This window comes from Peromyscus leucopus, chromosome 8b, assembly GCF_004664715.2.
Source record: "Peromyscus leucopus breed LL Stock chromosome 8b, UCI_PerLeu_2.1, whole genome shotgun sequence".
Classification (NCBI taxonomy): Eukaryota; Metazoa; Chordata; class Mammalia; order Rodentia; family Cricetidae; genus Peromyscus; species Peromyscus leucopus.
This window is the reverse complement of record NC_051086.1, coordinates 90,696,802-90,722,190: the sequence shown is the minus strand read 5'-3', so window position 1 is coordinate 90,722,190 and position 25,389 is coordinate 90,696,802. Positions and strand designations below refer to the sequence as shown.

The window sequence follows — 25,389 nt, the reverse complement described above, 5'->3', positions numbered from 1 at the left end:
GTAACTTCGCTGCATTCTGAGTGTGCGCATTTACCCAGTCTGCGTATCGTGCACACGTGAATTCAGACAGCGTTTGTCCTGCAGTGTCTTCCTGGCTTCACTTAGCAGAATGCTTTTGAGGTGTGTGCAGGGTGTAGTGTGTGCTGGGATTTCATGCCTGTCTTAGGATAATGTTTCCACTGCAAGTGTTCAGTGCATTTTCCCTCTATTCATCTGAGGATGGTTATTCGGGGTATTTCTATCCTCTGACTCTTCAGACTTCTGCTGCTGTGACCATGAGGGACAATATTGAGTTCCTGCTTTCAACATGTTTTAGATTATTTACATGTGTATGGGTGCTTTGTCTGCGTGTCTGGTCTATCTACCATGTGTATGCCGTGCCCGAGGAGGCCAGAAGAGGGCATTGGATCCCTTGAGACTGAGGTTGCAAGAGTTGTGAGCTGCTCCATAAGTGTTAGGAATTGAACCTGGGTCCCTGGAAGAAGCCAGTGCTCTCAACTGCTGAGTCCTCTCTCTGACCCCTCAATATGTTTTTTTTGTTGTTGTTGTTGTTTTTAAAGACTTATTTATTTATTATGTATACAGTATGTATGCCTGCAGGCCAGAAGAGGGCACCAGATCTCATTACAGATGGTTGTGAGCCACCATGTGGTTGCTGGGAATTGAACTCAGGACCTCTGGAAGAGCACCCAGTGCTCTTAACTGCTGAGCCATCTCTCCAGTCCCTCAATATGTGTTTTAAGATTTATTTTTTATTATGTGTGTGTCTGTGTGTGTGTGGATATGTGCACATAGGTTCAGGTACTCCCAGAGGCCAGACTGGTGGATGTCCTGGAGCTGGAGTTATGGGTGGTTGTAAGCCTCCTGACATGGGTGCTCTTAACCACTTGACCATCTCTCCAGCCTCCTCTTGATGTTTTTAAGTATAAACCTAGGAATATATAAGTTGGGTCATATGGTAAATCTATGTTTAACTTTTTAAAACATTTTATTTTTGATAATTTGTTAGCCCTGGTTATCCTGAAACTTAGAGAGAGCCCTTCCTCTGCCTCCTGAGGGCTAGAATTAAGAAAAACACCGGGCCAGGCCTTGTTTTACTTTTCAAACCACCACCAAACTACTTTCCATACTCCTGTAAGAAGGCTACAGGCCGTCCTCTTTTTTCTATCCTGCCACCCCTGCTGCAACACTACTGCACTGTGGTTTTCACTCGCATTGCCTGCTGAGCGCGTGTTCTTCTTTGGTGAAACATCTGTTTAAATCTCCAACTTTGCTTACCACCCCACATCTCCTGTGAGCCTTTTCCTTTGTTCAGTGACCGAGAGTGGAGATGAGTGTGTGTGGAATGCATACGGAGGTCAGAGGACAACTTTTGGGAGTTGGTTCTCTCCTACCGTGGAGGGCGGGTGTGGTATCTAGGGATCAAACGCAGATTGTCAGGTTTGCACAGGAAACAGTTTTATCAGATAGATCATATAACTGGACATTTTTTTTGGTGTTTTGAGACAGGGACTCATATATTCCAGGTTGACTTAGAACTTGATGTGTAGTCAAGAATGACTTTGAACCAAGTTTACCAACCCATTTGGGGGGGGGGCGTCAGTGAGACAAGGTCTTACTATATAGTCTTGAATGGCCAGGAACACTCTATATGTAGGGCTGGCCTTGAATTCACAAAGAGCCACCTATCTCTGCCTTCTTGAGTGCTGGGGTTAAAGGTGTGTACCATCTCACATAGCTTCAGCCTGTTTTCAAAATTGAGTTAAAATTTGCCCTTTTGTTCTGTCTGTGTGTGTGTGTGTGTGTGTGTGTGTGTGTGTGTGTGTGTGTGTGTTTAAGATTTATAATTATGTATAGCATGTGTATTTGCATGTGGGTGTTTGCACATGAGTGCAGGTGTTTTAAAAGGCCGGAGCACTGGATTGACTGACTGTGAGCTGCCCAGTGTTGGTTCTGGGGCCTGAACTCCAGAAGAACAGCAAAGTTCCCTTACCTATGAGCCATCTCTCTAGCACAGAAGGAATGTTTTTTTTAAGTTTCCTGAGGGGGCTAGGGGTTTAGCTCAGTTGGTAGAGTGTGTGCGTACCATTCATGAAGCCTTTAATTCCTTCCCTCGCACTGCATAAGTCAGGCATAGCTGTGCCCGCCTGTAATTCCAGCACTCCACAGTGGAGACAGGAAGAGAGTTTCCTGAGAAAATACATGGTTGTTAATCTTCTGAGCTTCATGTGGTCAGAGTCTGGAGGTTCCTGCCACTCTGCCTGGGCTTCCTAATCGCATTGAAGAAACAGTGGAGCATATGATGGGATGCCTCTGTGTTAACTGGGGAGGCTCATCTTCCTGTCACTGTATTTTCTAGGCCATGGGCATTAATGACCTGCTGTCCTTTGACTTCATGGATGCCCCACCGATGGAAACTCTGATCACAGCCATGGAGCAGCTGTATACACTGGGCGCCCTGGATGACGAGGGTCTGCTCACTCGCCTGGGCCGCAGGGTAAGGGCAGAGAGAACTTGTGGTGCCTTGTGGGGGATGCCTGGGTCAGTCTCCCCTGGAGAAGGTTTGAGTGGGTTAAATGCTCTTTAGAAGGTGGTGGAGGGGAATGGATAGTGGGAGCCCAGGCTGGCCTGAACTGTTATGTAGCGAAGGATGAACTCTGATCTTCCCACCTCTGCCTCCCAAGTGCTGGGATTCAGGCAGACACCACAACTGGCCCTAAATGCCTTTTATTTTCTTTCAAGAAATGAGTGGAGTTTATTTTTACTTAAAGCTTATTATTACTGTTGTTATTATTATTATTATTGTGTGTGAATGCTGGAGGCGGTCATGGATGCCAAGTTTGTGGAGCTGATTTTCTCTTTCCACCTTTGAGTGGGTTCTAGGAATTGAACTCAGGTCACTAGGTTTATGTGGTAACTACCTTTATCTGCTAAGCCATCTTACCAGTTTGAAGTTTTGCCTTTTTATTTTTTTATTTTATTTTAGTGTAGACAGACTTTTCTTTTGGGCTGCCAGCTCACAAAAATTGACACAGAGACTTCTTAGTAATTACGAAAGCTTGGCCTTAGCTTAGGCTTGTTCCTAACTAGCTCCTGTAGTTTGAGGTAGCCTGCTTTATTAGTTTGCTCTCCTCCATGAGGCTCCCACCTCATCCCCGTGCTGCCCGTCCTGCTGCCTCGACATCTGGCTGGCGACTCCGCCTTCTTCAGTGTCCTCTGTGCCTGGAAGTCCTGCCTAGCTATTGGCCACTCAGCTTTTTATTGAACTAATCAGAGCGAGACATCTTTACAGTGTACAAAAAGATGATGCTCCAACATTTTAGTTTTAGTTTTTGGGGGACAGGGTTTCTCTGTGTAGCCCTGGCTGTCCTGGAACTCACTCTGTAGACCAGGCTGGCCTAGAACTCAAGAGATCTGCCTGGCTCTGTCTCCCGAGTGCTGGGATTAAAGGCGTGTGACATCACTGCCTGGCAGGTTTTGCTTTTCAACTTGAATTTTATATTATCACTTTAAAATGTTTCTTCTTAATAAAAAAGACTGTTTACAATTAGTTTTACTCAGTATATATTATTGAATCTAGTCTTGGTTATATTTATGATTGTTACTATTATTGTTGTTGTTATTTTAGAACAGGTTGTTCTGTATGTGCCCAGGCTAGCCTGGGACTAGCTCCCTGTATAGTCTCAAAAACAAAGGGTATCTGCAACATTCTCATTTACATCAACAGCAGTTACGTCCTTAGGCTCTGAGAGCTTGTTTAGCAAAGTAAATTTGTGGTGGAGACAGGCACCCCACATCTGTGATGGGGACGTCTGTGATGTCTTTTCCACTGACTAGTGAGTGCCTTTCATGGCTTGTCAGTCCATGTGCATTGTCTACAGGGAAGCAGTTGTAGTTATTTCTTCTTCCTGTAGATGGCAGAGTTTCCTCTGGAGCCAATGCTCTGCAAAATGCTCATCATGTCTGTGCACCTGGGCTGTAGTGAAGAGATGCTGACTATTGTGTCCATGCTGTCTGTGCAGAATGTCTTCTACCGACCCAAGGTAAGGTGCTCAACCCCATGTCCTGATGGGTGTGGTGACATCAGCCTGGGCTGTGGTGTGTGTTAGAGATGCTATGACAAGGCGCCCATATGTTCTCTGCTAGCTGCTCACTTAGTAGTTGTTAGGTAAGGAGTGACTTTCTGCCCAACTGCTTGGCAGGATAAACAAGCCCTTGCAGATCAGAAGAAGGCCAAATTCCACCAGACGGAAGGGGACCATCTCACCCTGCTGGCCGTGTACAACTCCTGGAAGAACAACAAATTCTCCAACCCGTGGTGTTATGAGAACTTTATCCAGGCTCGTTCCCTACGCCGGGCCCAGGATATTCGCAAGCAGATGCTGGGCATAATGGACAGGTCAGTCAGGAATGGGTGACGTTTGTGTTTGGGTGGCCATGTCTCCTCGGGTCTTACGACCGCTCGCCTCCAAATGCGTCTGCACAGCTGCAGGCACCTGTGTGCTCGTTTCCCACAGAACCTTTTCCTCCAGAGTTCATCTTTCTTGTGGGTTGTCTCCTCAGGCAGGCGTGTGGCTAAGATCTTCAGAAACTTCCAAAGAGGAAGAGAATTGAATTAGTTAAGAGTGCGTTGTGTAGTTGGGCGGTGGTGGCACACATCTCTAACCCCAGCACTCGGGAGGCAGAAGCAGGTGTATCTCTGAGTTTGGGGCCAGCCTGGTCTACAAGCAGGTTCCAGAACAGCTGGGGCTGTACAGAGAAACCCTGTCTTGAAGGTGGGGAAGAGGGAAGGAATGCTTTGCTTACAAACCTCTGGATTATTAGTCCGGGGTTGAATTCTTGCCTGAGCCAAGTGTCTGACTTTTGTAGCTTCCTATTGCCCTCCATGTCCAGCGCTGCCTCTGTAGTGCTTCGAGGAAGGTCCAACACATGCTCACTGACAGGCTCATGTCTTCTCTGCTCTTACTGTCCTGATAGGCACAAGCTGGATGTGGTCTCCTGCGGGAAGTCCACAGTCCGAGTGCAGAAGGCCATCTGCAGCGGGTTCTTCCGGAATGCTGCCAAGAAGGACCCACAGGAGGGTTACCGGACACTGATTGACCAGCAGGTGGTCTATATCCATCCTTCCAGTGCTCTCTTCAACAGGCAGCCGGAATGGTAGGTGGCACATCCTGGGCAGAGAGGACCCCTAAGTCTCTACCACCCCCACTTCTCATTTTGATTTTGCTTGCATTTCTAGAGTAGCAGAAGCTCAAAGTAGGGACACTACCAAGCTCCCCCTCTTTTCCTTTAATGTGTGTGTTTATGTGTGTACAGTGGCACCTCTGTGTGTGTGTGTAGGGGCCAGAGGACAGCCTCAGGAGCCATCCTTGGGAACACAGTCTTTCTCCTCTTAAGATAATCTTGTTGCCTGGAGCTCACCAGTGAGACCCGATTGGCGCTTCTACCCCTCAGCACTGAGGTTGCAAGTGCACATCACCATGCCCAGCCTTATGTAGGGGCTGAGGGTCGAACTCAGATCCTCATTCTTGCAAGGCAAGCATTTTACCTACTGAGTTGTCTTTCCACTCCATAAACAGCCCCTTTAAGAGAAGTAAATTGTAGGAGTGAAAGTAGGGAAGATCTTAGAAATCATCTACTGATGAGATGGTCTTAAAAAGATTTTTTTCGGGGCTGGAGAGTTGGCTCAGAGGTTAAGAGCACTGACTGTTCTTCCAGAGGTCCTGAGTTCAATCCCCAGCAACCACATGGTGGCTCACAGCCATCTATGATGAGATCTGGTCCCCTCTTCTGGCCTGCAGACATACATGCAGGCAGAACACTGTATACATAATAAATAAATACATATTTAAAAAAAAAAAAAAAAAAAAGTTTTTTTCAAGGCAAGATCTCACTACGTAGACCAGGCTGGCCTCGAACTCACAGAGACCCGCCTACTTTGGCCTCCCAAATCCTAGGATTAAAGGCGTGTGCCACTACACCCAGCATGGTCTTTAAAAGTTTAAGCCAGGCATGGTGGCTCATGCTTGTAATCCCAGCTCTCAGGAGGCTGAAGCAGGAAGATTGCCTTGAGTTTGAGACCAGTCTGGGCTACACATGGAAACGCAGTCTCAACAAACAAAAGCAGGACTGGAGAGATGGCTGAGCGGGTGTGGGTGCTCGCCGGGCAGGCAGACGCCTGAGCTCCATCCCCAGAACCCACATAAGTGGAGGTGGAGGAAGAAAACCGACTCCTCAGAGTAGTCCTCTAATCTCCACATACGAGCTCACACACACACACACACACACACACGTACACTTAAAGGTGTGTGCCCCCACACCGGCACTACCCGCTGTGCCTTGTCCGCTTGGCCCTCCCTATCCCTTGGTAGTAATGTCTGTAGCCCCTCTCCAGAACCTTGGAATTCTGTGGAAACCAGCTGAGAAACCAGTTTGATTTTACAGATCAAGAAACTGGAATTTGTCGGGCAGTGGTGGCACGGTGCACGCCTTTAATCCCAGCACTTGGGAGGCAGAGTCAGATGGATCTCTGTGAGTTCGAGGCCAGCCTGGTCTACAGATCGAGATCCAGGACAGCCAGGGCTACACGGAGAAACCCTGTCTGGGAAAGGACCTGGGATTTAGAGAGGGACAGAGCTGTTTGACTGTCACTTGATGAGCTCAGGCCTGAGACAGGACTAGAGCTGTTTCCCTGTCAGCAGTCTTGTGCTGGAGGAGGGTAGGCTCGCAGTAATGGGGTGTGGCTTTCATAAACAGACCACAGTCTCCTGAAGGGTAGACAGGAGAAACGATAGAACAAACTGTCAGCTTAGCTGTGGTCCCCAGGGGACCAGACTGGCTGTGGGGTGGAGCCTGATCCAAGGCCTGAGTCCTGTCTCTCTCCCACAGGGTGGTCTACCATGAACTGGTGCTGACCACCAAGGAGTACATGCGTGAGGTCACCACCATCGACCCCCGGTGGCTGGTGGAGTTTGCTCCAGCTTTCTTCAAGGTCTCCGACCCGACCAAGCTGAGCAAGCAGAAGAAGCAGCAGCGCCTGGAGCCGCTGTATAACCGCTATGAGGAGCCGAATGCCTGGAGAATCTCCCGAGCCTTCCGGCGGCGCTGAACATGAGCTGAGCACTCACACGCCTCTCCTGCAGCTCGTGGCTTCCTCTGGCTGATGACAAGCCGCTCCTGTGACGGCCTGTCTTCAACTGAGCGTTTTCCAAACCTGTCTTCATAGTGTACAATAGAAACAGACTGAAGCAGGACTTTGGCCAGAGCCTTTAATCTTGGGAGGCAGAGGCAGGCAGATCTCTGAGTACGAGGCCAACCTGGTCTGCAGAGCTAGTTCTGGGATAGCCAGGGCTACACATTAGAGAAACCCTGTCTCAGAAAAACACACACACACACACAAATCGGACAAGTTGTTCATCCTGGCATGGGTGATGCATGACACACAGCAAGGGCCCTGATGCCCCAGCTTGTGCTTGCTGAAGGAATGAACTGTGACACTCATGTCCCATGTTGACCTCACTCCCTACCCCTCCCCAGCCTCTGTATTTGGATTTTTACCTCCTGGAAATATTTATTTTCTTAAGGAAACAATGGTTTATTATGACTTTTTCTTGGTGGGGGGGGGCAGCTGAAATGTCAGGCTCCCAGCCCAAGTTCAGGTGGGGCCCGTGGTGGAGTCTCCTAATAGCAGAACCTCTCTGGGTCCAGGAACGATGCTAAGGCCAAACCTCCAGTCTGTCAGCACCACTGGCGCTAGCTCGGCCTTGAGAGCACATGGCCCCAGATTAACCAAGTCTGTACAGAGTGCTTCAGCCTGGTGCCTGGTGGTTGGGGATGCGGCATCTGAACACAAAGTTCTCCTCAATCCCGTCCCTTCTGTCACACTCCTCATTGAGCAGTGCGTTCTGTTTCCTTTGAAACAGCAAGTATTGACACTATTTGTGCTTTGTTTCTGCTTTTTCCTCCTGAAGTCTTCAATGGACTGAGCAAAGCCTCCTTCCCACCATTGCCAGCAGAAAGAATCCAAGGAACATAGACCAGGAATTGAGGGACAGAATGTGTGTCCTTAGATGTCACCCTGGGAGGACCTGTTCGAAACAGAAGTAGGAACCCAGCATCCAGCTCCTGGTCTTTTTAAGGAACACTGGACAGTTGACAGATGTACATGTCATCCTCCCTCGGGGCCATGCTAACATCCAGACTGTTGTCCTTTTCTCCCCTCTCGGCTCTTCTCTCCTCCTCACTGGAGATGGAATGTATATCCTCCATACTGAGCCCCAGCCCCAGAAAGGGTGTTTAATAGGTCAGGACCACAGAGCTGATTATGGATGCATCTGTAGATATTCCTTCACTTTGTTACTCAAGATCTGGTGCCTCTTCTCTGCTGTGACAGTACCTGGGTCTGACCCGACTGCCCATCAGAATAGCCGTTTCAACTACCGGCCAAGACTACTTTGAGGGGATGAAGTCTCCTGTTGAGATTTGGAGGGTGAGCTAGCCTGTCAACAATGGGCAGTGGGGGCCTTGGCCCTGATTTCTTTCCATACCCCAATGTGTATTTAAAACTGGGTCCCACTTTATAGCCCAGGCTGCCTTTGGATCTAGCCTTCCAAGTGCTGGGTTTCCAGGTGTACATCACCAGGCCAGTTTTGTCTCTTTAGAAACAAAAAAATTGCTTAAAGTATTTTATGTGCGTGGGAGCTTTGCCTGCATCAGGCATGTTTGTGTGCCATTTGTATGTCATGCTGGGTCCCTGCATAAGTCAGAGGAGGGTACCAGATCCCCTGGAATTCAAGTTACAAATGGTTGTGAGCTGTCATGTGGCTGCTGAGAAACCCAGGTCCTTTGCAAGAGTCCCCAGTACTTTTTAATAGCTGAGTCATCTCCCCAGGTCCTTGGCTCTCATTCTTTCTCAAGCCAGTATTTCCTAGGATTGAGAGCCCAGATGATGTGGGTGGGTCTTGTGCACAGAACTGGAATCTTCTTGGCCACTAGTGTGTGCGTGTGAGTGTGTGTACGCGAGCGTGTGTGTGTGTGTGTGTGTGTGTGTGTGTGTGTGTGTGTGTGTGTGTGTGTGTGTGTGGAGGTGAGAGGACAACCCATAGGGAGTTTGTTCTCTCTCTCTCTCTCCACCACGTGGATGCTGGGTAGCTAGGGTTGGCAGGAAGCAAGCAACCCTTACCCACAGAGTCAGCCTGCTCCGCCTAAAACTTTAATCCCCAGAATTGGTTTTCTTTCTCTAGTTCTGAATTGAGTCACTACATTGATTTTCGGTGTTTCTAGGAAAAAGTGGTGCCTTGTATTTGTGGGTAGCAGTTGGCTTTCCGCTGAATGGACTTGTTTTTAACTGAGCCAAGTTCTAGAAAGCTGGCTCTAGATACAGATTCTGTCCCTTCCTGTTCTTGATCTGCCTGTCACAGCTCCTCAGTCATACCCTGTGACGTGTCTGCCACCCCCCTAAAAAGCCTGCCCAGAACCTGCTGTCACCTCCTCCCGTGCAGCGTCTTGTTTGGGTACCTTTCTCCTTTTCCATTCTCTAAACACTTGTCCCTGACCTCAGTAAAAGCAGCAACCTGGAGCTCGTGGAGGAGGAAGGACAAGCAGTTAGGGTAAACATGGTCTCCGGGTTGTGGGAACAACTATGATCACAAAGCCATAGACTGGTGTCTCCCTGGGGACATTCCTTGGGGCAGGCCAGCCGAGGGACAGTCAAGGGGCCCCATCTGGGTTAAAAAGTACCCTCTCCATTATTTCTGGATCCTCACACGATCCTGGGCTGGGGAAGAGCAGATTTCACCAAGTTCATTTTCTAGAGGAAAACCAACGGCCAGAGGGGACTTGCTTTTCTCCAGATCTGCAAGGGAGGGCCTGAGCTAGAATCCAGGAACAGCATCATCACGTCATCATGCTTACATGCCTTGGGACAGACTTCAGACTCTGGTCATTTGCTTTATGGCCATAGTTCTTCCCACCCTAGATCTCACAGAAGCAAAGAGCACCCGAGAACTAACAGGAGAAGCAGAGGTGTTTATTAATGTCTGGCAGATGAGGTGAAGGTGGAACTAGGCATGGGTAGGCCCCTTGGAGCAGGACCTCTCTGTCCCTGCCTCTGCCCAGCACCCACCCCAGCTGCCTTCCACCTGCTCCTGCCCCCCAAGAGCACAGCACCAAGAACACAGGATCCCGGCTCAGGGCAGAGCCCAGAACCCAGGCTTCCGTCTCCCACGGCGGGAGAAGTGGGGGTGTCCCAGGAACCCCTTGGCCCTGCTGCCATAATAAAGTTTCAAAGCCCCTTGTCTGTCCCCAGAACAGAACAAACACTGGTTCTCTGTGGTGGGAGTGGGGAACTGCCTCCCAGTAAGACCTAGGCAGAGGCCAGGCGGAACTCCTGGGGGCAGAGGTGAACCACAGTGGACTCCAGCGTTGCTGCCCTTAGACTTGTCCTGCCTCCCCTGTCCTTCCTGCAGACTCGGGTGAGTCTGGCCAGGAGTAAGATGGGATAGTGGAGAGCTGATCCGAGAGACTTCTGTGGGTATGAGCACGAGGGCTTCCCCAACACCAAATCTGTTGATATGTACACTGGGCAGCCCCACCCATGGCAAGGGGAAGCCACTGGGACCTAGTAAGAATAGCCACCTTTGTGGCTAAAGGGCTGAGCGGGGCCAGCCAGTTCTGGGAGGTAGGCAGGGCTCTCATCCAAGTGGGACAAAGGGACTGTGTCCTCCTCACTGACTGGCCGGTCAAACTCGGCCTTCAAAGCTGGACGCTGATTATCTGGGAAGGCCAGGGAGAACAGGGCCTCGGGCTCACACACAAACTTGTACACGTAACGTTCGCCAGCCACCTGTGGAGAGAGGGCTGTCAGGGCAGACATGTGTACCCTGCCTCAACAGGGAATTTAGAAGATCCTGCCCTTCTCATGGATCACAGAAACACATCAGGACCCCTTGCCTTCCCCCATTGGTTCCTCTTGAAACCCACTCTCTTCGGGATTGTTCACACATTTCAATCTCAGCATGCTTAGGGACTGCTCGGTTTAGCAACTTTCCAGAGGAATGGTGGGATTTACATTTTAGCGTGTTCTCTCTCGGCCCACAGCCCTCCCTCCAACCCTCCTCACGGTCATGCCAAGACCTCACCCGACCTTCTGCATGATGCCTTTCTCATAATAGTATCGCAGTGAGCGGCTCAGCTTGTCGTAGTTCATGGCTGGCCGGTTCTTCTGGATGCCCCAGAGCCTGGCGACCTGGGGACAAGAGACAAAGTATTTGGGTGGAGATGCCATCTCTGAGGAAAAATGGGGGGCAGGGGAGGGTGGAAAGCGCATTTGAGATTCTTGGTGCTGAGATCATCTTGACTTGTTACCATACAACGGACTCAGACTAGGTCAGCAGCCCGAGGGTGACAGTGAACCATCCTTTCTCCTCTCCAGGCTCCTACAGTGCTGGAGAGAGGGGTGGGAACCAACACCCACCTCTTCAGGTTCAATTAGTTTAAACTCCATCCCCCGGCCTGTCCACGCAATGAAGTGAGCATTGGTTGGGTCATCCAGCAGGGCCACCAGAAACTGCCACAGTTGCAAGGCACCCCGGCGCTGGTAGGGTGGCCCCTCCCGGAAAGCTCCAACCCCTTCCTGCTTGATGTCTCCTGGGAAAGTGGAAATAGGTATGAGGTACATATCCCCGAACCGACCTCCTTCCCTTCCCATGCATGGGACGTCCCCAAACTTTCCTGTGTGTCCCAACCTCTCCCAACAGTGAAATGTGACTCTTATAGGACGCAGTGTGATGGGGTGGAGAAGAAGGGCCCTGACCATCCTCTGCAGACTCTTCTCTGACCTTCAAATTTTTCAGGGACAATGCAGACATCATCTGGGAATGGTCGAAGAGATTTCTCATAGCCATAACCTTGTGGAGGAAGTTGGGGATTGCTCAGATCTGAGGCTTCACTGATTGGAGACCCCACACACTCTAAAGGCACTCCTGCCTGGGGTGACTCTCCCTGATGCAAGGATCCCTCCCCCCATTAGGAGGCCTTAGCCAGGAAAGGAAGGGGCTGCCTTACCCATCACTCCATCACCTGGAGAGGGCCCAGAGAAGCCCTCTGCGTGGAGATACATGGATGCACACCCAGGGACATCTGGGGGAGGGAAGGAAGGGTGATGCTGTTAAGTGACTGAAGTGAAGCAGAGAAGCAGGGGAGGAAGAAGCCCTATGCACTCAAGAAGTTCGTGTCGCTGGCCTGCGGTCCAGCGACTGTCCTTTTGCTACCAAATCCCAGGGGAAGTTCACCCAGAGGGAGCTGGAAGCTTGAGGCCCCCAGTTTGAGGGCTGGGGCAGAGGGCATGGGACAGCAGCTGGGACCAGGCAGCCTGTTCCGCAAGGCCCAAGATTCCAGGGAGCAGCTGTTTCCTGTGAGTTCAGGGGAAGGAGGGGGTGAGAGATGAACCTCCGGAGGCTGGGAAGGGTTCGTCTAAGACTTCCTCTGAATGGGCACATGTCCGGTCAGCAGGTCAGGTTCCAAGCCCAGTGGTCTGTTTTTGTTTCTGTTTCTCTCTCTCTCTCTCTCTCTCTCTCTCTCTCTCTCTCTCTCTCTCTCTCTCTCTCTCTCTCTCTCTCTCTCTGTGTGTGTGTGTGTGTGGTGTGAGAGAGAGAGAGAGAGAGAGAGAGAGAGAGAGAGAGAGAGAGAGAGAGAGCTGATTTTTTTTCTCGGGTCTAAGTGCATTCTACTGGGTTCCACGCCATGGAACTGAAACCTCCCAGCTCCACCTAGGGAAAGCGACTGTGTGAAGCCACGCTTCAAGTTGCAACCCTTTCCCGCCCCCTCCGCTCCCACCTATGAATGAGCCGCTGACACCCGACACCTCGGGGGAGGAGACAGAGGGAGGGTTCATTCATGCCTCCATTTTGTGAATGGAATTCCTGACTCCATTCAGGAAAGCGGAGGGAGGAGGGGCAGGAGTTCAAGGGCAAGTAACACGATCCCCTCCGGTCTCCAGCCTTTGAAGGTCAGCAACTCAGAGCATCTCCCTCCTCCAGCCGCCACTTCACCAGGCTGGGGGCGGGGGTGGAGGGTGGTGGCACAGCCAGGGTGTGAGGAAGGGAAGCACCTATCCTGTTCTCCCTGGAGCTGCTAGGAGTTTGTGGTTCAGCTCCTGACCCAGAAATACTGTGGGCACCAGGAAAAGAAAAATTCTGCAATTTCCAGCCAGCTCTGCAGCGTGTTCTCTCTCTCCCCACCCCCTCCATTTTTTTTTTTTTTTTTGAGACAAAGTCTCACTCTGTAGCCCAGGCTGGCCTGAAATTCATTATGTAGCTCAGGCTAGTCTTAAACTCATGGCCAACCATCTGCCCTCCCCTCCTTAATGCTGACAGTAATAGGAATGAACAACCACAGCTCGCTCTCTCTCTCTCTCTCTCTCTCTCTCTCTCTCTCTCTCTCTCTCTCTCTCTTTTTATGGACACTAGTCAAGGCTAGCCTTGATGCCGATGATTATCCTGCCTCCACTTCCCAAGTGCTTGAACTACATGGGTACACATGTTCAGCTCCTGGAGACAAGGACTAATGACGAATCTCATTTTGTATCCTCTGGCTTGCATACTCTTGTTCCAGGCACAGTACTCTGGTCTTAGTGCGTTAATTAAAACTCCCAAACCTCTAACAGAAATAAATGCCCAACCCTTCTTATTGCCAAAAGCTGTAAGGGCAAAGGTGTTATATACCCTATCATTTTATCTGGATGTCAACTGGCTAGAAAATGATCATTCTTTAGAATATATTTTTTAAAAAGTGAATGAGTTGGATTATGAACCATGGGAAGGCACAAACCTTCTAGGGACCTTTGCTTCACCTCACTGCTCACAGGAGTACATGCCACGCCACCTGGTGCCCGCCCCCCCAAGAGTCTCTTACCTGAGTCATAGGAGAAGTCTGTGCGCTCCTGTTTGATCAACACCCCCGCCCCTGGGTACCTGTGCCCACTGACCCCACCCTGGCTCGCAGCCGGCTGGCCAGCCTGTTCATACAGGGGATCGTGGTACTCCTGCTTGAAGCTCTGTTGGGGGTAAGGTGGGCAGGGCTCCGACAGCTGGTGTTGGTAGGGGGCTGGGAGAGGTTCCCGGCCCCCTCCCTGAGGAGATGTGAAGGAGCGGCACATGTCCAGGGGCTGCTGGAAGACGGAGCTGGACGTGATGGATGGAGAGGGAAGAAAAGAGAATCTTCCATTAGGTCCCCTTGAGCCTATCACTCGCTGACAGGTGCTCCTCTCCTCCCTGCCAGGTCTCCATGGAGAACTAGGGAACTGAGCCCAGACAGCCTGGCGAGGCCTGGGTCCCTCGGTACTGTGGATCTGTCTCCTTACCTGTGCTCACCAAGGTACCCGTGGCCAGGGTGGGACTGGGAAGAGCTGGAGGATCTCAGGAGACTCTGCTGTTGTTCTGCCCTGGGAAAGGGCTGCAGGGGCGACTGTCCAGGGGCACCAGGGGCGGGGGACTTAATGCCGATTTGTCTGGGGGAGTCATAGGCACTGGAGTTGAAGGGGAGATGGGAATATGAGGGGACAGAGAAACTAGGTGACCATCTGTTCTACCCTTCATCCCCCCCGGAAGTGATGATTACAACTGTAGTAGTAGAGGAGCTGGGTGAAAATTTTATTCATTTATATATTTATTTAAATTTTTGGGTTTTGTGGTTCCCCCTCCCCCGGTGACAGGTTTCTCTCTGTAGTCCTGGCTGTCCTGGAACTCCCTCTGTGGACCCGGCTGGCCTCAAACTCAGAGATCCGCCTGCCTCTGCCTCCCGAGTGCTGGGATTAAAGGCGTGTGCCACTGCTGCCCAGCAATTTTATTTACCTATTTATTGTATTTTTGAGACAGCATTTCTCTGTGTATCCCTGGCTATCCTAGAATTCACTCTGTAGCCCAGGCTGGCCTCTGCCTCCCAGGTGGTAGGAAGTGTTTTGTTTGTTTGTTTGTTTGTTTGTTTGTTTAAGATAGAGCCTCATGTAGCCCAGGGTGGCCTCAAACTCTCCAGATGCAACCAACAATGACCTCCAAACTGATTCTCTTTTTTCCGCCTCACAACTGCTGCGATTGCATGCACATCATCGCCCGCCAGGTCTATGCGGTGCTGACAATCCAATCAGGACTTTGCGCACTAGACAAGCACGCTGCCGATTTCGCTAACATTCCCAGCCCCCATCTCCAGGGTCTCGCTTGACCTGAACCTCTCTATGGAGCTAAGGCTGACCTCAGACTCACAATCCTCCTGTCTCAAGCACATGCCATCATGCCTGTCTAAGTGAATTCCTTTTCTTAATCCTTGAACTGAGCCCCTTAGCTTGACATTATCTCTCTGAGGCCCAGGGCAACTGGTTTGAGCAGGACATGGGCCTCCAGGAAGAGACTCGTTGTGCTCAGGCCTCAGCACGCTGGGGCCATCTGTCCGCTGTGTGGTGCCGCCTGCTAATACTCAGAGGCATCCTGGCGAGTGCTACCTACGGGACTAGGAAACCCTCCACTGTCCAAACTTCACCTCTGCGGCTGCCTCAGCTCAGGGCTGCCCTCCCATCCGCCAACCCTCGAGGGAGCCTTGACCTCCTGACACCTTGCCCCAGACTTCACCACACCTTCCCGGGTCAGGGCTCACCTGGAGTAAAGGCACTGCTCTCCATGGTGGTAGGGGAGTGGTGGCTTCCTGCTGCAGGACAGGGCGGGTTCTGTGCGGGGACTCTGGGGTTCCTTCTTGATCCTGGTGGGGGGGCTATGGAAAGCTACTGTGGGGTCGGAGAGAGCAAAGCCCGAGTGTCACGTCGAGGCCGCCAGGGCTTGTGACACCCCAGCTTTCTGAGGACGGGTTAGGTTACTGGTGCAGTACCCTCCCTTCGGGCTCTCGTTCTCAGAACACCAAAGTTGGACGCTTCCGGAATGTTCTGGTTACTCCTGTGGTGACTGGTTTTACACATTAGGCTAACGTCTCGTAGGGAACCATCTAAGAGTTAGCACACACACACCCAGCCAAGAAAACACCTTCATAAAAGCAAGCACATTGGACCCAGGTCCTTTGGCTTTCTGAGTGTTCTGGAAAATTCCAAGTGAGAGACATGTTTTCTTATTTGGGGCTATAAAGATGCTTTGGTTTTCTGAGGGAGTCTGGCGATGAGCCTGCTTGTATGTCAGCTGAGTAACATACACATGCTCCTAATTATCTGTGAGGAGCATTGGCCTTTTCTGGGCGCTTGCTGGGTTCTCAGAGTCCAGCTACCACTGTGGCTGAGCCCTGGCATGAGTGATGTCCTGGCCTCCTGCAGTTCCATCAGATGCCCTGGAATCCACAGTTCTGATGTCTGTGTTTTCCATTCTTGTGCCTGTTTTATTTCATGGGTGATGACAGCCGAGAGCAGTACCTGATATCCAAATATCTTTTCTCATATTTTCTTTTTCTTTTTTGTTTTTTCAAGACAGGATTTCTCTGTGTAGCCCTGGCTGTCCTCAAACTCACAGAGATCTGCTTGCCTCTGCCTCCCAGGTACTGGGATTAAAAGCCCCCACACCAGACATTCTTTTTCATTTGAGGCAAGGCCTCGCTACGTATCCAGATTGGTCTCAAGCTCACTATCCTCCAGATTACGGTGTGGGCCACCATATCTGGCCAAGCATTGTTTCTCAACAGGACACTTGGGACTTGCGGTCACATTTGGGAGGATGTCTTGAATACTGTAGGGTATTTCTGCAGTACTACTGCCCACCCCATTTTTACCCAACCCCAAACTCTCCAAAGACATTGACAATCTTTCCTGGGGCAGCACCACCAGGGCTAAAGAGAATAAGAGAACAGTGAATGTGGGTCCTGCTGAGCTGTCTCAAGTCCCTGGCTTGGGCTGGAGAGAGAAAGCATCTATCTGTTCCAAGTCACAGGGCTACCGCTCCAGAGGGGAACCAAGGTCTTCATTTCCAGTCACTGCGTTTGTCTTGGAGTCCATATTCCAGGATGAGGAGCCCTGACTTTCACCCTGTCTTTAGGTGAGAGCAAACTGCTCTCCTCTGGGTGACTCTCTGCCCCCATGACTCACTTCCTGTCTTTCTCTGATCCCCATCCCCCATCCCTGTACCCAGCATTCACTACTCACAGTTTTCTGAATGGAAATCAGGAACGGACTGTTCATCACTGTCTGGTACCTGAGCTGCAGAGAGAGGCTAGAGTGAGTCTGGGGTGTGACTGTGCAAAGTGGCAGCCCCAGGAAGACACCATTGTCGCCACCCTGAAGATTAGCTCCAGCCTTGAAGCAATCAAGAGCTTTCCTTAGACCAAGGGTCATTCCACCATAAGTCCCGCACCCTCCAGCCCCTGCTGCCTGAAGGCTCCAGGGAGGACTCTCAGAACTTGTCTGAGAGACTCCAGTCTTTGCCTAGATGTTTTGTCCCTGGTCCCTCCATTTTCCTGGAGTGCAAATGGACCTGCCCTTCAAAATTTACAAGGCTTTGTCAGGGCTCACAGCAGAGTGCTATTGGAGTGAGCAGGAATTATAAACCGTGGGATTCTGTGGACATGGAATCTGATGAGGAAATTCTGAATTTGAGAAGGGTCCAGGAGTCTTCACTTCAAATAATTTCCCAGGTGCTTTGGAGACACAGGAGAGCTCTGGAGCCTAGGAAAGGGGATGGGGGGGCAGGGCGGGGGAGAACAGCTGCAGAGATGTGAAAAGAAGGTAAAAATAGGACAGGAGGAAGCTGGAGACACCATCTCATCACTGATGTGTAGCCAAGGGAAAGGCGGGCTCTCCAAGCCTGGAGGTCTGGGGAGCATTCTCCAGGGGCCAGCATCTCTGTACCACAGGGTACCTCAATGGACTCCATCGTTTTTGTTTACTTTTGCCTCTCTATCAAGGGGGAAAAAGAATTACAGCAGAAAGAAGAACAGACACAAAGAAGGACTTCCTGATTGTCTAAGATAATAGTGGGTCTGAAGCAGGACAATGGAACTCGTGACCCAGGAGACTGGACTGTCACTCCCGGGAGACTGCTCGCGCCGACTGGACAATGTCGAAATTGCAAGATAAAAGACTCAGACTTCAGAGTGGCTGGTGAGGCGTAGGGGTAGGATGAGGGGTAGGGAACACTCTACACCCAATCCCATGTGAGCACACAGGCTCAGCTCTGGGCCACAGCACCCTGTGTTTCCACATTCACCAGCTCCAGGGTCTGCAGCCTGCCCAGCTGGCAGGGTGATCTTTGTACAACAGAAACCAAATCACTTTGAGCTCTCCCTTAAAATGTGAAATCTGAACTCCTGCCCTTGGCCTCTCCTCTCATCCCTCTGGCCTGCCTCTTCTTGCTGCTGATAGGCCCTAGCACCTTGGTCTCCTTCAGCCCTCAGTCCTGCTGAGCTGCCCCCCACCCCCAATCCTCTGTTCTGTTCAGGATCTCACTATGTAGCTAGCCCAGGCTGATCTGAAACTCACTCAGCATCTTCCTGACTCTGCCTGGAATGCTGGGATTGCAGATGGGCCCCTTGTCAGGCTGATTAGAGGCCTTCTCTGACCACTCAAGGCAAAACTGTCCCTTTTGGCTTTCTGTCTCAGCTGGCTTTCTCCCCGCCTCCCCCCATCTTATTAATGTATATTTACATGTTAGTGTTCATCTCTTCACCAGGAAGTTATTAAGCTGTGTGGACAAGGGCCTTTCCTTCTTCAGATGACTACCTAGCACTCAGACCAGAAACTGAATAATCGTTATTTATGAATAAGCATCCAAGGGGACTCATCCTCAGGCTGGGGGGAGCTAGCAGCACCACAGACTCCAAAGGCAGGGCGATCCTAAGCCAAGCAATCCTCCCCTTACCCTGCAGCTACTCCACTCCACATACCAGCTACCACCAGCGTTGGCACACCACCGGAAAAGCTCATCTTACAAGGATGCTCAAGCTGTGATCAAATGCTTGCTTCAAACGTCAGAGGTACTAAGTGATTACAGATAGAGGTTTAGAGTTGATTTTTACTTATTTACTTATTGCGATGGTAGGGGGTTGAATCAAGGTCCTTATGAACCCCCAGCCCTTGTTTTCTTTTTGAGACAAGATCTTACTAGGTACTCCAAGCTGGCCTTAAATTCTAAATTCACCATCCTCCTGCCTCAGCTTCCTAAGGGTTGTTAATTACAGGCCTATGCAAGACCATGCCTGGCTTAGATGATTAGTTTTTAGATAGAGAGACTGGGCGTGAGAGAGTTTAAGAACCCGAAGTCTCCAGGAGTTAAGAACTTACTTAGATCAGCGCACTACAATTCCAAAGTGGCCAAATACATCAATGGGATGCTAAATCCCTCGGCAAAAGTATACATAAATCCCCAGCTTTTTGGAAGCCCAACTACATCCCACAGAGGCTGTCCCCTGGTCAGCCTGACTAAAGAATCACCCAGGGGTGTTATCCCCAGCGGTTCCCAGGTTCCTAGTCCTCAAATCTGGAAAGTCATTCTATAAGACAGAGGTGGGACAGGCATCCAGATTTGCAATAAATGGCCCTGGTGGCTGGCTCATTTGGAAAGCACTAGTCAAAGGGAAGGACACATTTCTTCTGGCCCATTCAAAGGTGACAGACACCCTGAAGGTGGCAGAAACAAACAGGCTGAGCAATACTTCCCTCCCTGCTACTTAGGCAAGGAGGGTCCCGAGGGCAAGGAAGGGGTGCAGAACTTGGCAGGGGCTAACTGACGTACTCTGGAGCCCCTCCTGGGGCCTCATTAACTACCCGTTTCCAGTGAGGTAATGGGCTGGGGGCATCTGCTGACGCCACTGGGCAAGAGAGCCCTGTGGGTCATCTGACCTTTCCTCCTGCCTCACGCTTGAAAGTTGATCCAGAACCCCCAGAAGAGAGCTCTCTTCAGCACACAGACTGAACCCCCCAAAGATGACGCTATCCTCGTCCCAGAATGGGGAGTGAGCCCTACTCCCTGCTCAGCTCTCCCAATACTGGCCTTCTCCCACAGAGGGACCGCAGGGCCCTCAGTCACCCAGAGACTATCAACGAGGGTAGAAATAGGAACAGAAACAGAGCCTTGCGTTCCTGGAGAGCAGAAGAAATTTTAATTACCATGTTTGGTATTGAACATGCACCATTCTGTTTGTTGACTCGGCTCTGTTTTGGCTGCTAAGCCAGTGTGCCAGAGTCTGTCCCCAGCTCCACTGGCACTAAAAAGAGACTGTCTAGGTGGGGACATGGCAGATGATTAAGGGAGGTGCATGCATGCGAGCATGTGTGTGTGTGTGTACCCAGTGTAACTTACGAACACACACACACACACACACACACACACACACACAGAGAATATTCAGGGACTGTCCCTTCAACAGGAAGCCAGGGGGACCCCAAAGATGGGCTCCAGAAGAAATGGGAAATTCAACCAGCTAAGCAGCAGAGGCTATCACGAGCCAGCTACCATGTATCCCACAAAGGGACGTCATCCTCTGGGCGTGGGGGCAGTCCCAGTCCCACATAAGAGTGAATGGTAGCATTCTCCAGAGCTTTGCTCTATTGTGTCACTGTTGGCCGGGGGCTCTCACCCGCACCCTGCCCCCACCCTGGCAGCCTCTATTTTGGAAGGAACCAGTTTTCTATCTGTGGAGGGGACATTCCTCTCCAGGAACCTTATGGAAGGGGAGGAAAGAGAAAGATGGAGGAGCCATTGAACTAGGAAAGACTAAGGAGAGAACTAAGGACTAACCCCCTCCCTCCCCAACAGACTGACCCCCCCCCAGACACCAGGGTGCATGCACACACTTTCACCTGAATTCCCTGTACTTCACTCTGAGAAAATATATGGGTGAAAGCACCCTCCATGCTTTCTCTCCACACCAGGGGTCTCTTTTGGTCTCTATAGATAAGGAGGTCAAAGGGCCCAGGAGAGCGTCACCCTTGAAGGTGTGTTTGGCTGCGGTAATGGTGAGAGGATGAGCCAGATCCATCCCTTAAAATTCTGATAGCAGCAATAAACCATTCTCATCCTAGGAAAATCCGTATTATCACCATATATGATGCCACACCAACAATTTTACATGCAGAATAGCAACGTCAGGGACCCCAAATCTATCCATAAGTCTTCTGGAAATTCACAGTCCCCCCACCCCCAAACTTCATACAAAGGGCGTACAGAGCTCAGGTAGTGTTCCCAACTACCAAGGAGACCAGAGTCATTGTCCCTAATGGTTCTTGAAGGCTCCTGACAGTTCCACAAAGAGACTCTCCACCAGATCCACAAATCTTTTACATTACATAACCACCAAATCTTGGCGCAGTCTGCCCGAGCCTGGGTTTCTCTGTGGCAGCCTGATCCTTTCCCCAACATCTCAACAGAACACAGGCACCCAGAAACCAAATGAACCTCCTCGGCTCAGTTCATCCTTCTATGCAGAAAAATTCCGACCCCGAAGATGTGTATGCATACAGAAGAGCCTTACCAGCAGTCACCCCAAAAGCCCAGTCAGCAGCTGATATTCCAGAAGCCACGTCCAATTCTCTCTATCCTCGCTTGGGTCCAGCCTGGTCACCACCACCTCCAAATCTTCACTGCCCCACCCACGCTATAAGAATTCACTGTTTCTCTCCAAATTGAGGCTTTAGGAAGAAACCAAGCTGAGAGAGGGGAGGTTGGGCTCTGGGCCCCATTCCTCGTGATGTCCCCCACTACTGGCAAGTTTCCAAAGGAGCTCGTCCCTCCCTGTCACCCCTTTGGACAGTGAGGGGGCCACTGACCTGGTGAGAAGAGGCAGGAAAGAAGATTGGGGTGATGTTGGGATGGTGCAGGGGGACAGGACCCCGGCAGCTGCATCTGTCTCCGCAGAGAGAGTGAGGAGCGAGTGGCCTCAGCATCCCCCCCTCAGGCCTGGCCATCCATCGCCAGCTGGGAACCTGAGCTGCTCCCTCAGGAGGAAGGAGAAGGAACCAAGGAGATCCCAGCCCCCCCTTACATTCCCCACCCCCACCTCCCCACCCACTGGATTTAAATGTACAGGGACTCCCAAGGCAGCAGTATGTAACACACACATGCACGCGTGCGCACGTGCAAGCTTGCACACACACACTTGCTGTCATACTAACACACACAGACACATGGACTGTCACCAGACCCCCCACCAAGGGGAGGGGCTCCCATGGTTGGATGAAGAGAGCATTTTCCATCCCTTGTCACCCAAATAGACCAAGTACTGACAAAATGCCACCCTGAGCTAACTCACAGCCTGGGAGCTGACCACCATGGGGACCCTCAGCTGATGGGAAGGAACGGGAACCCAGAGAACCAGACCCAAATCAGAAATCAGTGGTAAAAAAGGAGGTCTTTAAGAGATCATGGGAACTCTGAGTTCTTCAGCTCAAGAGCATGGAGAGGGGGTAAGCCTACCCAACAAAGCTCTTCATGTAACTAGAAGCTGGGCACTCAGCTGAGGAAGATTCTCAACACCCCAGAACCCACCCACTCCCCGTTCCATATTTTTTGGAAGATGAACCCCATACTAAACAATCAATTTTCAGTAATAATAATATTAAATAATGCGGTGTGTGTGTGTGTGTGAGATGTGGCCAAGACAGACCTCATCTCATCCCACAGATCTGCTTAGTGGTCTTTCTTCTCATCCAAGCCACTCCTATAGAGAATCCTGAGAGAGGTGGATTTGGGGCTTTTAAATTCCAAAAGAAAGGTACTCAGAGTGGAGGAATGGGGAAGCCCACAGGAAGAGAAAAGACCTCAAGAAAGAGTTCACTTTCGGTTTCTTCGTTTTTAGAGTATGAATATAAAGGGGGTGTTAGCTAAGATGGGGTAAGTATTAACCCTTCCTGAGTCCCAGGGACTGTAAGTCACCATGCCTCCTTCTTCTGGCAGCCCTGCCGGCGACACCCTCAGCCTAAATAACCTCACCAAAACACACCAACTAGGATCCAGCTAGGACACACTACCCCACCCAACCCAGGCTGGGCCACTGACCCCATCCTGGCCAGCTCACAACCGACCCACCAGCATACAGGAAGAGGGGCATTTGCCTGGGGGTGGAGGTATTCAGGAGGGATGGAGGGAGGACCAGTTGCCACTGGAATTATAATCAAGGCTATTTGGGGAGGCAGCCCTGAGTCTTCTCTGCCAAAGTGCCAAGAAAAGAATTATTGAAACTTTGGTCGTTTCTTTGGCTTGGGTAGTAAATTGGCCCTTGGAGTTAGGGAGACGTGAAAGGGAGGGAATAAAAAAACCAGCATTTGAGCAGCTCCAGAAGAGAGGTAACACATTCCTCCCATTTCTCCTGGTCCTCACTGCTCCCTTAAAACATCCCAACACCCCAACACTACACCTAGGCCTGGAGCCTCCTGCCAAACAAACTTTGCAAATGAAATTTTCAACCAGGAAAAAACGGGCCTAGGGCCAAGTTCCATTCAAATAAGCAAATACCCCACACAATAGTCTGATTCATCCCTAGGCCTAGTTATACAAGCCTGGCTCGGGGTGAGAAAATAAATATCGATATAAGTGTCCACACTGGGCACTGGGGAGAGTGAAGTGGTTAGAGGCTGGGGGAGGGGAGCTGAAGGGCTCCTTGAGACAGAGAAGACCCCCAAGCCCCACTTCTAAATTCTAGGAAGACAACAAAACTACTCACCTTCAGCGAGCCACGTCTCTTGGAAGTGACTGAGATCCTGGAAGAGATCTGATGGGTGAATATTGGAATTGGTGATGAGGTGGAGAGGATATGGGGAGAGACCTGACTAGCCCGGGTTACAGCCTCCCCACTGGGCATAAGGGACGGAGAAGAATGATCAGAGTCCTCTAGGTGGTTTGACTTTTGGGGAAACGTGGGTTGGAGAGGTCCAGGATAGAGCTTTGGGATGTGTGTGGGTTGAGGAGAGGGGTCGCAGTTAAGTCTGGTTCTTTACCTTCGGAGTCGGAAGGCGGCAGGGAGCCCGGGTCCATGAGCTTCCCCTGCGGGACCATCAGCGCTTCGCCCAAGCTCCCATTTCCGGGAGATTTCTGCTGGAAGGAGGGGGGAGAATGCCCCCGAATCACCCTAAGGAGTCTAGCTTGGGGGTGGGGGTGGGTTCCCCGGGTGGCTCAAGGGCTAGGCCGCCCTGGACCCCACTGAGACCCCCCGGGAGGGGGCTGTGGGGAGAGTAGGGGCGGGGTGCGGGGCGGGGGCGGGCGTGGAGGCCGGCGAGGCGCTCACGCTGCAGAAGGTGTAGGGCACTCGCTGGTCCAAGTATCCGCCTTTCATCCTCCGCTCCATCCGGCCGCTCCCTCCGGCCACACGGCCGGGCCCCCGAGCGGAGGCAGAGACCTGGGAGGGGGGAGGCAGTTCGTACACGGTCCCGGGAGCGCTGCGCGGGGGTGGGGGGGTAGGGGGGGAAGGGAGCGATCGCGAGGCAGCGGGTCGGACAGTGAAACTTCTCCGACTCGCTGGGACCTGCGCGGCCGAGCGCCGCCACCGCCACTCCCCTCCCGCCAAAGGAGGTCCCACCTGCTCCCGCGAGCTGGGGTCGGCGTGTCTGCTTTCTGCAGCCCTGCTCAGCCCAAGCTGGGTTACATAAGACGTGTGTGTGCGCGCGTGTGAGTGTGTGTGTGTGTGGTGTGTGTGTGTGTGTGCGCGCGCGCGCAAGGCGCACACCATTCGCACGCCCATAACTCAGGCGCCCCCTCCAGCCCCGAATCCCGACGCCTCCCACCCCCGCCCCGGAATGTGCGGAAGCGGGCGCCGAATAGAGAGCGTGGTGTGTGGGAGATGAAGCGGGGAAATCACAGACACTCTCCCTTCCTTCCCCTTGCGCAGCTTCACCTGAGGCCCGCGCGTCTGTGCAGGAGCCGCGGGGGGATGCTCAGCATGCCCGGGGGATGATACAACTAAGGTGGAGGGGCTAGGCCGGAGCGAGGCGGCCTGAGCCCCGGGTCCCCAGAGCCCCGGCTTGTTTTCCGGGCGCAGCAGACAGTTGTGAGCCCTGGGGAGCAGCTGATTGGTGCATTTCCTTTGCCTCAGCCTCCGTTGCTCCCCCCTCCCACCCCTCCACCCCAACCCCCCCTGGTTCCCTTTGTTTCATTGACTTTTGTGAATGAAACCCCAGGGCCGGGCACGCCCGCCAATCCGCAGACTCGCCTAGCCTGGCTTGAGGGCGGAGTTTCCCATCCACGGAGGCCAATCAGAATGTAGGGGCTGTCTCTCGGCTTCATTCACTTCTTGGACTTCCATTCATAAAAAAATAAACTCCTTTCGGCCTCAGTTCATTCATAAAGAATTGAGAAAAAAGAGGGAAGCTGAGGACCGGGCAGCTTCTCTACCGGTTCCGGCGTGGGCTTTAGGGTCTGAGGAGCCCTGAGCTCCTCCCGCTGGCCTTAGCACACGCCTCGGTGCTTCTGTGCGTACGTGGGA

The 25,389-nt window shown here is 51.7% G+C and overlaps 2 protein-coding genes across 6 annotated transcripts in view; one reads left to right on the top strand and one right to left on the bottom strand.

Moving 5' to 3' along the window:
- Dhx8 (DEAH-box helicase 8) overlaps positions 1–7,587 on the top strand; it is a 36,614-nt gene extending 29,027 nt beyond the window's left edge. Inside the window, exons 19-23 of the mRNA XM_028882549.2 lie at positions 2,360–2,497; positions 3,915–4,043; positions 4,203–4,399; positions 4,978–5,157; positions 6,889–7,587. Coding sequence (XP_028738382.1) covers positions 2,360–2,497; positions 3,915–4,043; positions 4,203–4,399; positions 4,978–5,157; positions 6,889–7,108 — 864 coding nt within the window. The 3' untranslated portion in view covers positions 7,109–7,587. The remainder of the gene's footprint in view (positions 1–2,359; positions 2,498–3,914; positions 4,044–4,202; positions 4,400–4,977; positions 5,158–6,888) is intronic.
- Positions 7,588–10,006: 2,419 nt separating this feature from the next.
- Positions 10,007–24,998, bottom strand: Etv4 (ETS variant transcription factor 4). Of its 5 annotated transcripts, none has more exons than XM_028882553.1 (13): positions 24,802–24,998; positions 24,196–24,306; positions 23,909–24,002; positions 23,635–23,682; positions 17,126–17,179; positions 15,646–15,772; positions 14,360–14,524; positions 13,912–14,180; positions 12,064–12,138; positions 11,838–11,906; positions 11,474–11,646; positions 11,144–11,245; positions 10,007–10,843 (listed from the first exon to the last, which is right to left on the bottom strand). In XM_028882553.1, the coding sequence occupies exons 2-13, from the start codon at positions 24,253–24,255 to the stop codon at positions 10,619–10,621; spliced, it is 1,461 nt and encodes a 486-aa protein (XP_028738386.1). In that variant the 5' UTR covers positions 24,256–24,306; positions 24,802–24,998; the 3' UTR covers positions 10,007–10,618. The 5 variants fall into 5 exon arrangements, with proteins under 5 accessions (XP_028738386.1, XP_028738385.1, XP_028738384.1 ...); XM_028882552.2 differs by having other exon boundaries at positions 23,909–24,005; positions 24,802–24,954; XM_028882551.2 differs by lacking the exon at positions 24,802–24,998 and adding an exon at positions 24,487–24,603 and having other exon boundaries at positions 23,909–24,005.
- Between the last annotated feature and the right edge of the window lie 391 nt (positions 24,999–25,389).

Excerpts from the sequence above, each read along its gene's own strand:
- Etv4 (XM_028882552.2), bottom strand. The coding sequence starts at position 24,255 with ATGGAGCGGAGGATGAAAGGCGGATACTTGGACCAGCGAGTGCCCTAC. Across the intron at positions 24,006-24,195 it reads TGCCCTACACCTTCTGCAGC|CAGAAATCTCCCGGAAATGG; the intron begins GTGAGCGCCTCG and ends CCCTCCTTCCAG. Across the intron at positions 11,246-11,473 it reads AACTAATTGAACCTGAAGAG|GTCGCCAGGCTCTGGGGCAT; the intron begins GTGGGTGTTGGT and ends TCTTGTCCCCAG.